The sequence below is a fragment of the Empidonax traillii genome, unplaced genomic scaffold, assembly GCF_003031625.1.
Source record: "Empidonax traillii isolate 1590-97213 ecotype Southwest subspecies unplaced genomic scaffold, ASM303162v1 scaffold15:size5535645, whole genome shotgun sequence".
Taxonomy (NCBI): Eukaryota; Metazoa; Chordata; class Aves; order Passeriformes; family Tyrannidae; genus Empidonax; species Empidonax traillii.
The window spans coordinates 854558-870421 of record NW_020955208.1 but is presented as its reverse complement, the minus strand read 5'-3'; the positions used below and the strand labels follow the sequence as shown (position 1 = coordinate 870421).

Here is a 15864-nt window from a genome sequence, read left to right as displayed (position 1 = left end):
CAAGGCTTTTTATTTATGCTGGTATATTACACCATATAATTGCATCCATCTTTTGATCTGTGGTATGAATTAGTTCCATTGAAAACATGTTTTCTATTTTTAAATCGGTTGAACTGAGTTCTTGAAACATTCTGCTTTTTAGTCTTGTTTTTGTGTAGATTTTCCATACTGTACTTGGTTTAGTATAATTGTTGACATGTTGGTTTTCAGTGTTTTTTCTTCACTGTTTTCTCTATTTTGTATAAATCTCTTGATGTTTTATGTTACGCTGTTTTATTTATCCTGATCAAGTATGTGAGTTATTTCATAATACCTGATGATTTTATAGTTCAGAAACATTTGGTGAAGTCCCGTTAACCAGTGTGGGAAGGGTAGAGTGGAGATTTGGGGGCCTTAAGTGCCATGTGCCTGTACTTGACTGAACTCTCTGTGTTGAGTGATCGCTGGATTGGAAGCCCAGAGCTCCAGTAATTCATAACGTCAGTAGGGATGGAGAAGTATCTCCTTGAAACTCAGATCATAGGTGGGATGGTCTCTGCAGGACCCCATTTTTCTCCACTGATCAGTAACCGAGTCTGCATTTTGAATTTGAATGGGTAAATTGTAAATCTGAGGTTACAGTAATCTGAGATTACTGAGGCCCGAGGTGACTCTTCCAAGGAGCATCATATTCTTCTTGTCTTTTCCATGTGTGGCTGCTGCCTCCAGATGAGTCGCACTGCAGTGTTTCCCTGTGTTCCCAAACCCAGAGTCATTTGCTGTTCACTTATGATGCTTGATGGCGTTTTCACCTGCTCTGTACAGCAGCTTCAGTGGTAGAGCCCCCCCCCGCCCCCATCTGTGACGAGGGCTCCTCTTTGTCACTGGAGTAGTAGACAAAATGGCACGAATGAAGCTTAGCAGAGCAGGAAAATGCCAGAAATTCCAAGCATTTGTTTCATGCCCCATCCATTAGGTGGTCCTCCTTGAGTTAAGACCCTTGCCTTGTCCTGCCCCTGGTTGCAATGGGTGCTGAGGGTGCATTTGTGCGTGCGTTTTCCTTCCTCTGCAGTCGTTCTGCTTGGGGTGTGTGCTTGCTGGGGTGTTTTTTTAATCAGTTCATGTTGATTCTTATCGTCTGTTTGTATAATAGTTTGGGGTTGATGTAATCATTGTTACATGTATTTCATTAAGAGATGTATATGTGTGTGTGTGTGTGTGTACTTAGGTGTTTGCATAATTCATGAAGTCAAGTATGTTCACATACCCCTTGTTAGCACATGAGTGCGTGTAGTAAGTGCGTACTTCTCTTCTTTGTAGCAGTGGCTTGTTGGGAAAGGTGCACTGTATTTATTTGGCATGTATATATGTAAAAAAACCCACAAGCTCTACCATTTATTTTCTTTCTTCTACGCCCACCCCAAAAACGTAAAGAAAAACACACACTTCTGCTGAGGTTCTAGGACGGTTTATTTTTTCGTTCAGCCATTAGTTTATTCGTTCAGGAGTTGTACACTGGCAAAAAAAAAAAAAAAAAAAAGTGCATCCATTAGACAGTGAGGGCTTTATTTATGAGGGGGGTGGTGTTTCAAAGGGGAGGCTGTCAAGTCCCAAAAGAGCCTTTCATGGTGTATTCTCAGCGTGCTTCTGAGGCCGCTGCTCTGCTCATCAGGAGGAGAGGCAGAAATGTGGGCTTTACAGAGCAACTGTGTGTTTCACTGGTCCCTGCGCTCACTGACGTTTATTTACATATTGGGAGAGTAAATGGGTAGAACAGATGGCAACCAGACATTTGGTGGTTCTGTTCCCGTATGCTCCTCAGGGGTCTTGCATTCAGTTTTTGCAAAAGGCTTGTCCTATAGCGAGGAGAAAAAACCCAGGAGCCTGGTCAGAACTATGAAACGCTTGTTGGGGTTTTTGCGTTAGTGGCAGATTAAAGCATTTAAATAAGATGTGAAATAATTACAAGGTTTGTTTAACAAGCCGAGGTACTCGTTCCTTAGGACAAAACTGTTGGAGGGTCTACCTGTCTCATTTTATTACTTCTTATTTTCGCCACTGGGGTGAATGCATTTAGAGTTGAATCTGGCAATCTCTTCCTTCTACAGAGTGAGTTTGAAAAGTACAGGTCTATTTATATGTGTCTTGAATACCTTTTGGCCTTTTCTACAAATACCGTAACTCACGTGTGCTCCTGTAAAAACAGAATATCTGAAAATTCTGCAGGATTTTCCAGGATATTTAATATGTGTTTCTTCACAGTTTACAGTTGTGAAGCGGGAGATTTACTTCCATACCAAGCTGAATTTTTTTCTTATTTTCTTTGTACACGCTGGAATGTTGGAGCAGTGCTGCTCCAGAGTGCTGGGCAACTTGCTTTAGTGGATTAGGTTGTTGGGGTTTTTTTCCAGTGTGTGTGCATTTTGGTTTTTTTAGAGAAGTGCTAATTAAAGCACTTTTGCTGGGCAAAACTCTCATATAAAATACACATTTTGAAAATACGTTAAAAGGAGTGATGCAAGTCAGGTTTTAAATGTGTAAAATTCTCAACCTGCACATTGTTCCTTCCTGTAAAGCAGCCAGGTGTTTCTCGGTAAAGTAGGGAGAAATCACATGAAAATTGAAGAGCTTGACCTTTTGCACAGCATGCCAAATCCAGCTCCAACAGTTTGTGACATGATGAATTCCAGTGCCTTATTGGTAAACACGTGAAACTGCCCAGCATTTATTGGAGAACCTGTCAAATAATGTAAATTCCAGACCTGGGTTAGCCTCAACTACAACGTGAAATCTCCTAGTATTAGATAAAAATCTATAAACCAAGCTTTGCTATAATAAACCTTTCTGTAATGAGCGGTCAGTCCTGGAACAGTTTACTTTAAACTAGTTTTCAGAAGTGTAAGCAGAATTGCTGATCCTCCATGGATTAACTCAGGTTTTACAAAGCATTTTCTAGTGCCCTTCTTATTAAATATTGTCTTTTTAAAAGAGAAAGCTAGGCAGCCACGTCACACTCTGCAGGGAGGCTTACCATGGTAAATGGTAGCACAGAAAGCAAAAATGGTAAATGTCACGAAAGAAACACTGTCTTCTTGAGGCACATTTAGAAGGTTGATCATTAACAAAAAGTGGAAACTTGCTACTTTTCTGTAGGCCGTGCTGCACAAATATTATGTTAGGATTAGTTTAAATGAAAGTAATTGCTGAACTAGTAGGTTTTTGGCAGTATATTCCACAACCCACGTGAAATACAGAAGATTTTTTTCTAAGTAAGGGTTTTTAGCCAGATTATATTGATAGTGTGCACAGTAGTGAAGCTGCTGTGTCTCGCTCAACACGTGACAACATTTCTGTGATCTGTAGGCAGTTCTCTTAAATACTTGGTAAGGGACTTTGGAATCCTTTGAGATCAAAATTAAATACAAGCCTGTTATTAAATAGGACCTAACTTCCTCTTTTTTTTTTTTTTTCTTTTTTATATAGGGTATTGCTGGTTTTAGGAAATGTATTTCTAAACTGAGCCCACCATGGCAGTGCAATTACTGAGTAAATCACATCCTAGATAGTCTTTGCTTTTTTTGTCCCCCGATAAAATAACATAGTTTAAATATCTTTTCCAGTGGTTTGTAGCCAGATGCTAAGTCAACTAAAAAAGATTTCTTCAGAAAGGTTTCTTTTCTACATCATTGTATAACTAAAAGTAGCTGAAAATACAGCAGAATTTCCTACCAGTCTTGAAAGTCATGGCTTCTGTGCCCTTAGGAGCAGACGAGGACAGTTTAGATGGTCACATATTCTTTATGGTCCAGAGCAGGGTAAGCATTAACCAAATAACAGTAACAGCAGGACTCAAGAAAAGTGCACTGGTAAAAACCAGGAGCTGTTTTTGGCAGAGTGTGGGCAGACCCTGTGTTTTCTGTAGGTAAAAAAAAAAAAAAAAAAAAAAAAAAAGAAGAAGAAAAAAGTTAATGTATGTATTTGTTGTTGGGTCCTCAAATGCTAATCCATATGTGGCAATTTGTATCTCTGAAGGGTGTGGGTTTTTGTTTTCTTCTTTGGCAGACTGATGTCTTGGTGTTGAGCTGCGATCTGATCACAGATGTTGATTTATATAAAGTTGTGGATCTCTTTCGGACACACGATGCTACTCTCTCCATGTTGATGAAGAAAACTCATGAACCAACGGAAGTGGTACCAGGACAGAAAGGGAAGAAAAAGCCAGGTATGTAGATAGGAATACATATTTATTAGTAAATTATAGAGAAACCACTGGTATGTATGATATGTTTAGTTACCAATGCCAGAGCAAAAGAAAGAAAAAAGGTGCAGATGCCCTATTTTTCCTCAGATTCCCTGATGAGGGTGTGGCTTGGTTTTTTCCAGCTCCGAATTAAGTATTAGACTCGTGTAGTCTTGCAGGCTCTGATCCAAAGCTCACAAGAGTTAAGGGAAAAGCTCCAGGTGACTTCAGTGAGTTTTGGATGAAACCCTGGATTTTTGTTACATATGAACATTAAAACCGTTAGGTTTTTCAAGAGCATGAAGTATCAGCCAGATCATAGCTGGGAATTTTACCGCTGCCTGTAGGGACCAGCACTAGGTGGGTAACAAATGCTTCTAGAAATTCTCCCCTCTTGTGGTACGTACTGAATTACTCTTCTGAAATCACATCCAGGAGCCTCTTGCTAGGCAAAACTCCCACTGATTTCAAGGACTTGGTTAGATGCTTATCTTGTCCCTCTTACCCTAATATCTTAGTTAGTGCCTTGTAATCTTTAATGTATCTGTTCTCACAACACTGCTGTAAGGCAGAGCAGGGCTATTATGCCCGTTTTACTTACATGCTGAAAGTGCTAAACACCATACAGTTGTTCCCACACCAAACCTCTCATTTTCTTTTAATGATATCTGTTAAATTGCTGAGCCCAGATTATTGCCAGCCTAGTGGGTCCTGGTCTGTGATTAAAGCTCAGAGGCATTACAGGAATACAAATAAGAAAGTGTAGCTTCAAACTGTTTGAGAGAGGAGTGAAATGCAAGCCAACAGTTGGACTACGTGTGTGTCTGAAAGTGGAGGAAATGTGTTTTAAAAGAAAGCTGCTCAGACTCTGCATGAAAAGATTTTTCTGGAGCGAAGTGCAAGGCTAGTAGGGCTGAAAGCATTTAGTACTTGGGACTCTCAAACAGCTCTAAACCCCCATATTTTTGAAAAGGCAATCTAAGTGCTAATGGCACATAAAGCGTCGTCAAGAGCCCTGCTACAGCCACAGGGTTGAGCATTCAGGAGCTGTAAACTAATGGGGCTCTGTGGTTAAACATCATAGAGCCGCCCAGCAAGCGAGCTCTGAGTACACAGGGTGGGGGCAAGGAGGTCTGTGAGGATAAACAAGATCATCTGAAGACTCTTTGCAAATATAAACACGTCACTTTGTACGTGCATTCTTTTTTTGCTTGTTTTTTATGTCTGCGTGCCTGACTTAGTAGCATGTGTCTTCCTACATGACTTGTTAAAATTTGTGTATGGTTTCTCAGATTTTTAAAAGGCCAAACTTGAAAAGACTAAAATTCCATTATGTAGAAGTGTTTTACCACCCATGGTGTTTTACTGTGGGGCTTGGTGCTAAGGTCTCCTGCCCAAAGCTACTCTACTTGAGCTCTCATGGACAGCACTGGTGATATGTTTTCTGTAAACTGCCTCAGATGAGACATGAACCCTACCAGATTTTTTTTTTAGTCATTGGTTAAAAGCAGGGGAGTGCCAAGACAAGAATTTTAGGTTCTTCTCCAGGCTCTGAAGGAGGGCAGTACATTTTAGAGCACCAGACCCTTCTGCCTTTCATTCCTACTTGACCGAATGTACCCCATTGTTGTCAACACCATCCTAGCTAATCTTCCTCTCTCTTCTCGTGCTGACCTCTTACCACCACCAGCATCCATTCTTGTTCTCTTTGCTTAGTTTCCTCCCTCAAGGAACCTTGTCAAGAGCCCAACTTCTCTTTGTCATATATTACCCTTTTCTTTCACTGCCAGTTCCATTCTCTCTTCTGCTTCTGACTTCTAGTCTTGATCTGCTTCATTTATCTGCCTGTAGTCACCTGTTTTCTTCTAATTCCTGTCTCTGTGGTCCAGTGTCCTTTCAAGACAGTCCCAGTCCCACTAGTTTTCAGGGACTGCTTTCTCTCCTTTCCAGCCTGTCTGGCAGGATCCTTGTTTTTCTGTTTTTCTTTCCCCTCACCCTTGCGAGCTTATGAGTTTTACTTCCTTGTAAAAAACAGGTTGCAAAAACGCAGCAGATTAAGCTCTTTCCCCAGGAGCAGAGTCATCACAGCGTGGCTGTGGAACCTCGTGGCTTGTGTGCTTTTCACGTACCACAGAAAGCTTTAGATAGCACCTGCTATTTGATCAGTCCTAGGAGCTGAGGCATTGGAACAACCTATTCTTAAGAATAGAGTACACAAAAACTAAAAAGTAAAAAATACAAGTCTGGAGAAGAGTAGAGCATGTGAACCTGCAGTTTTTCAAAGACTGGTAAGAGCTTTTCCAGGGAAGGACCACCAAACTATTTCAGCTTATGCTAAACCCTCTTTTTTTCTTTAGCCTTAGAAGCAGCTGAGTGGTTTTCACTGAAGTTTCTCAGATGTTCCTCTTAGGGCGGGCATCTGGCATTGGAAATTTCATCCCAGACAGTTAAAACGTGGTGAAGCTTATAAGGAACTGAAGACAAGATACTAATGTGGAATATGTTAGGCAGTTTTTCATAGTATGTGGCACTATTAGCTCTAAATCGTGACACATCTATGTTTCTGTGTACTTGCACTGTACTGCTGAAATGTTTGTATTAGGAAATGGATATTATTGAACATTCAAGAACTGTGATATAAGGAACAGTTCTTAAATTAGCATTAATTGCAGTGCTAAGTGCTATCAATTTGTACTGATGATTTCCTGAAATGTTTGACTCAGCTGCAAATTACAGGGTCAAGTTCATTGGCTTTTATATTTAGGGGATCACATATTGACAATAATCATCTCGTTGGCTTTTTTAATTGAGCAGTGAGAGGCACGGCCATAGAAAAAAACACAACAACCCAAGTGCTAGTGAATGGCAGTAACCCAAATAAACAGAGAATGTCAGGAATTCGGACTCCCGGAGTGGAGCCGTGTGCCTCAAGATGGCCTGCAAGGGATTGTGTGGAATGTAGTGTCTGAACCTTTCTGTGTATAAAGAAAGGCAGAAGAGATGGGGATGGTGACTTTTTCCTGCTTATTTTTCTTGTCTTGAAAGCAGCAGGCATGTCATCACTGGTATTCCCTGTGTTTGCCAGAAGACCTCTTGGTGGTCTTGAAGGCTGCATCGTGTGAATTCTCCCCCTTTAACTGAAAGGGTGGGGATACTGCATCTTGAACAAAGGTGTCTTTTTTTTTTTTTTTAAGTGTCAATTAATTATGTTTGATTTAAAAGCATTTTAGAAAATCTGACTGAAATTTATTTTTCCTCATCACCGAGTTGTTCAACGTTCTCTTGTGATGTCATGATTTCTTTAGATCGCTAAAGCTCTTGAAATTGATGAGAATCTAATTTCTGAGGTAATGAATAAATTGCAATATCAGTGTCAAATCCTTATTTATTTATCATGAGGAGGCAAAACACATCCTGCTTTCCATTTATTTTAAATTATTTTTTTTACTGTTACTGTCACTGCAGCTTTAACATTTTTCTCATACTTTCCTTGAAGGGATTTTGTAAACTAGTTATGTATTCATTCTTCTATTTATTTATTCCTCACTAAATAAGGCCAGTGGGATTCAAAACAGCTCTCTTGTATCTCTGGATAATTGATTTTAGTAGTAAGTTTTGCCTTTTTTAGCTTTACAACAGTAGTGCTTAGTTATTGCCAGTGTACAGGGAAAAACCTGACCTGGCATCCGCTACAAAAAAAAAAAAAAACCACAGAGTGTTCTCATGGCTTCACTGCTTGTTTCTTATCTATCCACACAAGCAAGAGAAACCGGTTTGGTGTCTGTCACGTACCTGCTCCTGTTCTCATCGAGTGGGTTTTTTTTCCCCGTGTTGCAGAGGGTTTTTCTATGGCAGTTTAATATGTCATGTTACTGTAGGAACAACCAGGAGATGGGCAGGTAGGACCTGAACTCCGAGAGAAGTGTTGGTGCCTTGATGGAAGAAAATCGGTCACTGTTGTATTTCTGACCTGTCAGGAGACCCCATTTAGGAGGCAGAGGCGAGGGTTGATGAGCCCCTACTCTCAAACTTCATCACCCTCCGTAGCATGAGATCTGGCACTGCTTTCAAAACCTGAGTTTTTACATCAAGCGAGCTTTATTGTAATTGTACTTAATTTGTCATAGTGTTACATGCTCAGGCACCTATTTTTGTACTTCTCTGCTGTATGATTAATTTCTGAGAAGGCTTGGGGGATTTTCTGAAGAGGCTGTGCTTGATCACTTGGATCAAAGACTGCCACAGGAGAACTTTTCGACAGCTGCGTAGGTCTGACTGTATTTTGATAGTGGTTATTGCTATGGTGACTCTGAAAAGAACAAGTAAAAGTAAAACACAAGGGATGGGGCTGAACTGGGAAAAATAAGGTTAAAAATAGTTTGGCTGAAAAAGATCTTAGAGAATTAGCTACTTCTAGGCCATGCTGTTACTCCAGTGTGGTTAAAGGCTTAGAACTTAGGAGATCAAATATTTGCCGGTTTGGCCCAAAATAGTAGTATTTAGTGGGAGAAAGGAGATTTTTGTTAGAACTGTACCATGGCTTTCTCGTACAGCCTGTGGCTCTGTAAAAATCGATATCTGGCTGCCACCAGAGTGATGGTTCGTACTACAAAGTGATCATTAGAATAAGCTGCCACCACTGTATTCAGATGTTGTGGAAAACTGTTCAAAAAACAGATTTCAGTAGGCCAAAGTCCCTGTTGATGCTCAGCCACTGATTGCAGGAGGTGGGGATTGCCACAATAATATGTGTGACTGTTAGGTATTCTCTTGGTTGGCAGTTTTATAAATAGATATTTAAAACAAGTTAACTCACCCAGAAACATGTGTGGTAGAAGTCTTAGAATCTATACTTTTGTGCCTGTTTGTGATTTAGGTTTGCTATTGCTATTAGTATTTATCTGAAATAGATGAGCTGCAAAATATTTATGTCTTAACTGAAATCATAATCTGCTCCAGACCACTTAGTTCCAATGTGGAGTGGCTTATGATGAGGAAGAAGCAGTTGGATTTTGAAGAACTCACTGCTTGCCTTGGGTTTGTTGTTGTGTAAATTAAGGTAGCAGGGGTTTTTTTATTTAAAAAAATTAAAAAGAGAGAGAAGGAAAGCACAGCTCAGGATAATGTTGCATGTAAGGACTTGTAGTTGGCATCTTCATAAAAAGGATGCAGAAAGCTTGCAGGGCCAGTGTTTTGAATGTCTTGATGTATATCAGCTACCCTGACTGAAAAGAAGTTGGAGAAGTTATCCATAAATATTAAATTAATTGATTTGCTGGGATAGTCTGAAACAGAATATTTCGTATTTTGGAGGGTGGTCGGTGGTCCCATTTGTCTTTACATCCTGCATAAAAGTGGGGTTATATAATGATTGTTTGGTTTTCTACTTCAGTGGAGCAGCGTGACTTCATTGGAGTGGATGACACAGGAAAAAGATTGCTCTTCATGGCTAATGAAGCTGACTTGGATGAAGAACTTGTCATTAAAAGATCCATCCTTCAGAAGTAAGCTCATGAGTCCTTGTAATAGAAACTGAACTTGGAATGGGGTAAAATAACTGTGTACTAGAAGTGGTGGTTAAAGCAGGATGGGAAAGGAACAGGAAAAGCAGCTTTTGGAATACTCAAGGAGTAGTATTTTTATTCTTTGTTACATCATTACAACCAATTGATAGGCTTTTCTTACACCTTTGTTGTGAAAAATTCCAGGGCAAGAAAAGGAATGCATGAAAAGGTAACTCTTGTTGAAATGAAGCCTATATTGCTATAGTACAGATAGAGTTAAGATCAGACATCCTAAAGTGTTAGGCCTATGTCCATTAATGCTGGTCTCATTGTCTGAATCCCAGATGGATTTGCAGAGTATCCATGAGGGACTCTCAGGATTTCATGACCCTCTTCTGCATATAAGGCATAAAAGCTCAGCTGTCTTTGCAAGCCCCAAAAGTTTCATTAGAGAATCCATGTTATATCCACCATTAAACTGCACGGGGGACTTGGATGAATTTATTAAGTATGTCAGAGCAGCTGAGCTTCCTGCGCAGTGTGATTCATATCCATTAGTAGGAGAAGGAAAGATGACTTCTTGTTCATTACAGTCCTCTGTACAGTGATTTTAGCTGTCTCAGACACACGTCTGACGTCCTCTGTGGAAAGCTCTGCTGTCTCCCTGAGAGGCCAACCTTTGTAGTCTGTCCCAGGCTGACAGTCAGACTTTCACCTCTGTGAGATGAGACACCTGTGGGGCAGCCATCTGAGAGCTGGGAATTCATCCATGTGGACCTTTTAAGTCAAGGATACGGACATCTGGGGTCTGCTCTCAGATAAATCTCTGCTGTGAAAATGCCTCTGGTGTGTGCTGTAGGCCACAGCTCGGTGTAATCTTTCCTTGAACATCCCGCTGCCAGATGTGAGGGAGCTGCTCTGTGCCCATGGAAAGAAGACCCCTCTTCTGCCCAAGTTTAAGGGTTGCCCTAGAATGGGGGTGATCAAGAGTGGGCCCTGTTAACTGTTGTGATGGAAAGAGCCTGTCCCAGCACGTTTCCACTGGCTCCTTCCTGGGTTTTTCTTGGACATGGCAGGGACCAAGCTGCAGGCAAACCTTTTGTACATACACAGCAGCTGATTTGCATAGAGTAGGAAATTCATTACTGTTATGTTCTGTGTTTTGTTGCAAATGAAGTCTAATAGATCTATTTTGGGCTAGGGAGGAATATTATATCTACTGTTAGTGACGAGCTTGTCTTTATGGCTTTCCCCTGGCACTAGTGGGTGGCTGTGGTGTAATGACTTAGAAATTGCTGTAACATGTGTGATCTTAGTTGACCCCTGATTTTACAGGTTCATCTAACTAGAGAATTCTCATTCCTATAGCTAAATTAATCAGGCTTTATCCTGCAGGCTAAACTTTGCCCTCGGGAGCACCTGTTCAGTTACATTGTCTTCAGCAGATCTTCTTGATCGTAACTGTTTGGGATTTGGTAAATGGAGTGTTGGTGATACACAGATGGGATAAGAATCTGTGTGTCTCCCCGTCCTTCTTACTTTTCCACAGCTATGAAAGCTAATGTAAAGCATTAGCCACCCTCCAAGCCCAAAGATACAGGATAGTCTAGAAGAACAAAGAGGACAGATCTGCTAAGTGCTAAAAGGAAGAAAAAAAGAAAATAAAAAGGATGCTTTGAAGCATCAGGCAGAAGTATTGGGCCAGTATCCACCTCAGTGAGCCTCTGATATATTAAACTGCCCACTGTGGATGCTGCTGTGCTCTCTGTGCTTTACAGATGCCATCTTGAAGAAGCTCTGAGGGAAGCAAAATAGTATATGGAAATTGTCAAGTATTTTCAATTGAGGCAAATCCAGGGAAGCAACAACTGTGGGAGCTCTAAGAAGACAAAGTGTTGGCAGCTAATGACGTTTTAACCACTGTGTTGTCTAGACCTGCTCAAGCCCTGACTTTCTCATGTGAGAAACAAGAGAAACAAAAGCAATGCTTAAAACCATCTTTGAAGTCTTTTTTTAATACATCATAGTAAAGCAAGGAGAGGAAAAAAAAAAAAAAAAAGGAAAGAAAAAAAGCAAGCCCAATCTCGTTTGCTTCATGGATCACTGGAAGTGACTGACTTTCAACTGCCATGTTGGCTGTTTCTTGATCCCTGGACTTTGTTTTGATGAAATAACAGACTTTGTGGCAAGATGGTGGGAGAATTTCCAGTACACTCATTCATTCCTCTGTAAAATACAATAGACGTCTTGAGGCTGTTGCTTTTGTTTGTTTTGCTTTTAATGGTCCCTTTGAAGGGTTATAGTGGTCTTGTTACATGAACTCTAGAACTCCTCCAGTGCTTGTTTTGTTCTTCAGATCCTTTTTCTATTTTCTTTTTTCTCTCTCCTTTTAAAGAGGGGAGTGGAAGGAGGGACAGGGAGGGAGTGGTGAAAGGAATAGGAAGAGGGAAGCTGAACTTTTCTTTAAAGCTAGGAGTCTTGTTACTGGTAAAAAATCTAGATCCCATACAGAAATGGTTCAAAGGGCCTTTTGCTTCCCTTCCTCACAGGAGGGAAGTTGTGTTGACAAAACATCCAAAGCTGTAGAACGCTAATTTAAATCCTTGTAGAAAAACCTTTTTCCTGACCTTTGCCTTCTTCCTATCATTGGATTTCACGCTCTTCACTTTCCTGCCATAAAAGAGCAGCTGGTGGGGAGGGACAAGGGAAAACATACATTCTCCTGAGTACCTGTTGAGTATTAAATATTTATTTGCTCTTGACTCGGGCATTTTGTAATAATGGAAGTGTTGCAGAATGAAACGTTTTGATGGGATTTCTAAGCTCACGGTATAACCTGTTATTCTCTTTCTCAATTTGGTTAGGATTTCTTTTCCAGATTTGTTGTTTTGATTTGTGTTGTGGTTTTGTAAGTCGTGGGTAGCCATTTTGGGTTTGGGATTGCCTCTCCTTGTTAGACCACAGCGGAGAGTCTGGATTTCGCTCCTTTGCTTGCCAGAGCAAATCTGGCAAAGCTTTCTGTTCAGCTGTTAAAATTATCGTTTATTTTCCCTGCCGCTGTTAATCACCCTGATGACAAGTCCCACAGGTAGCATCCTCCCTTAGTAAACAAATGGAAGACAATATCAAATACATCCATCCAGGCACGTTTTGGTGTGCATCAGGATGGGCCAAGAAGACAAATTTATTGGTGGTGCCTAGAGAGACTAAAGCTGCTGGGGAAAGCATTTTCAAGGAAATGGTTCCCTGTTTGGGTAATGAGAGCTTATAAAAAGCCATGAACAGCCTGTGCATGTCATTCACTTTGGCAAATAGCTGCAAGATGAGATACTAGAATGAAAGAAATACAGTTTGGGGAAGTTTCAGAGCCAGCTTAGGGCCCTTTGAAGAGAAAAAAATAAAGTTATGTGCTCATCCCCGGAGCCTGGTTTTGCCGGTGACATCTCTCTGACTTGGGTCTTGACAGGATGAAGGAGTGAGGAAATGATGAGAATTCCATAGCTACTGCCTCTGCTTTGGGAGGGGGCAAAGGTATTTGTTTTCAAAGCACGATTACAATGGACAGGGAGCTTTTTTGCTCCACCTCTGATATTTATGGTCATGCAAAGTGAGACAGTAAAAGACACCTGTTGGAGCAGGTCTAAATTTGGAGCATTTCCTTTTAAGATCTTGTGGGCTGTGTAAGGGTGAGTTCAGCCTTCGTGGGTGTTCTGTCTGCACAGACGCAGGTGCAGGGCTTCTCCTAGAGAATATGTTAATAAATCACCGTGACAATCCCAGCTACTTATTACCTCATGTGCTTCAGACAGAAAGGAATACCTCATCTATAAATATATACAGTACTAACATTAGTAACCTTGAAGTAACAATGCAGATCTGTTTTTAAGATATTTTAATAAAAAGAGGGGGGTAGGGATGGGGGAGTTTTTTTTCTTCCTTCTCCCTTTGCATCATGAGATTAAAAATGAATGGTGTAGTATAATTTCAAAAGTCGGCGTTGCCAAGTGGGTAGGTAATGGGAGTTCAGAAGTAGCTTTGATACACTTGATTTCCTTGCTGTTGCCTTGGGATATTGCCTTTTTTTTTTTTTTTTTCCCTGCTGATAATTTGTTTTAAATAAGTAGATCATATATAAACACACTACAACTTCCTTAGTGTTTCTGTTCTCTGAAACTGTCCTTGGGAAATTGGCATCTCCGAAATTCTCTGCCACTCCTGTGGTGGTTCTTTTTTTTTTCTTTTAAAATCTATTTCCGTGAGAAAGGCTGGGAATGGCGTTGGTATAGGCAGATGCTCCACTGTGGAAAGCATCCTAAGCTAGATCCTGGTCAGGTGTCCTCTTCCAGATCCAACTGTGCTGGTTGAAGGGGCCACCACCCCAAGCTTACCCCCAGTGGGACTGATGGTCAAGTACTTCATAAGCCACGAGTCAAAACCAGTGTCATTACTTTTAAGAGATTAAACAGCAGGACTTTAAAGACTTGGTTCTTTTTACTTTGTGCATGAGGGAGATGTCCCCACAAGCAGTGCCACTGGCAAGGGAGCAGGGGATGCAATAATGCAACTCAGTAGGAAAATTCTGAGGAGCAGTTCAGGGCAGACCAGAGAGCAAAAACTCTTTGCTGGTCTGAGCTGTACACATGTCCTAGCTTTGGTGGTGTTCCCCTGTCTGACACCGAGTTCCCTTTGCGTTCAAATGATATTTTGAGGAATGACATAGAAAGTTGTTGGATAAATTTTTTTTTTTCTCTAAAATATGAGTTTTACAGAGCCATGTGCAGATCTTTGTGTCTTTTCTGTTAGTCCAGATGTGCTCTTGCAGTTAGTCCAGGTCTGCTCTTTTCATAATTAAAAATAAAGTTTTCTGACTAGCATCTAGAAAATAAGCGAGGTTCTTTTTGGCCCCTCCATCACAAAAATAGAAATTGTATGTGTTGATTTAGGTAATAATCCTTTTGCATATGCACAGACCAGAAAAGAATCTGGTTCCCCTTCCCAGAACTGAATTGGTTTCACAGTACTAATAGGAATTTAGAAAGTTGTAAAAAGTTATTTTAGCCAGTAAAGCAAGCGGATCTGACTGAATCAAAACAGGGGAACTAAGTCTATTGAATAAGAGGGTGTGACTTTTACACACTAACTTCTCAGACTATAACCACACTTTAAAAATGTTGGGGCAGCTTTAATCATATTTCTTCAGAAAAGAGGATTTTGCTGAACATTTCAGAAAAAGATACTGGCCTGTGAGTTGTTGTTTGAGCCATGAGCTGGGAGTAGATGTTCTCAGGATGCCCTTTTAGGTTTTGTTTAGAAGTTTCTCAGTTCACTAAGAGTAGCTGCTGTAAATATAAGGCATTTGTGTTCTCAGAAGGTTTGCCCTTTTTATTATGCATTTAAACTTTGTTCAGCTTGTTCTGCTTTTTCTGTAACTATGTTGAGGATGAGTGTAGCCTTCAACTTCAGAAATGGAGTATTTTTAAAATTATTTACTATTTCTAAAATTATTGGAGCCAAATATAAGACAGACTTCTTAATTTGGTGCTTTTAATATATGTTACACTTGTACAATAAATGTGAACATACTATAAAAGCAGCTAGTGAGACATTAACTTTATATTTTAAAGAACACTGTACTATTACTGATTTTAATACTGTTACTTCCACAGGGTTTTATTCTGTTTTGCTGGTGCCATGTTATTTTATTCACTCATTGACGGGGGGGTTGAAAGGAATGCACAGCATATCCAGGTCCTATTTATAAAAGGAGGGTCATGCTGTGTCTTGACAGCTTGTACAGGTAAGAGGTCATGAATCTTAGAATCTGGAATATTAGCAGGAACTTCTATTGAATCCAACCATAGAAAACCTTGTTGGCAATGGCTTTCATTTTACTGCAAGATTCTTGCCAGTGTTATAGCACACACAAGGCTAAAAGCAGAGAGTGTGAGGCTCAGCATTTGGTTTCTAATCGTCGGTAAATGTATGTTGTGTGGATTGTCATTAGTCATTTGTCTGTCTGTCTGTCTGCTGCGGTCTCAGACCAGCACTTAGCCTGTGATTTGGTGTTTCTTTTCAGAGGTTTCAAAGGAGGAAGGGATGACTGTATTGCTTGGACACCCTCGAGTCCATGTGACTTGGTAA

General features: G+C 40.5%; 1 protein-coding gene across 1 annotated transcript in view; it reads left to right on the top strand.

The window, feature by feature from the left end:
- EIF2B3 (eukaryotic translation initiation factor 2B subunit gamma) overlaps positions 1–15864 on the top strand; it is a 96634-nt gene that overhangs the window by 14806 nt on the left and 65964 nt on the right. The window contains exons 3-4 of the mRNA XM_027892989.1: positions 4042–4201; positions 9612–9723. Coding sequence (XP_027748790.1) covers positions 4042–4201; positions 9612–9723 — 272 coding nt within the window. The remainder of the gene's footprint in view (positions 1–4041; positions 4202–9611; positions 9724–15864) is intronic.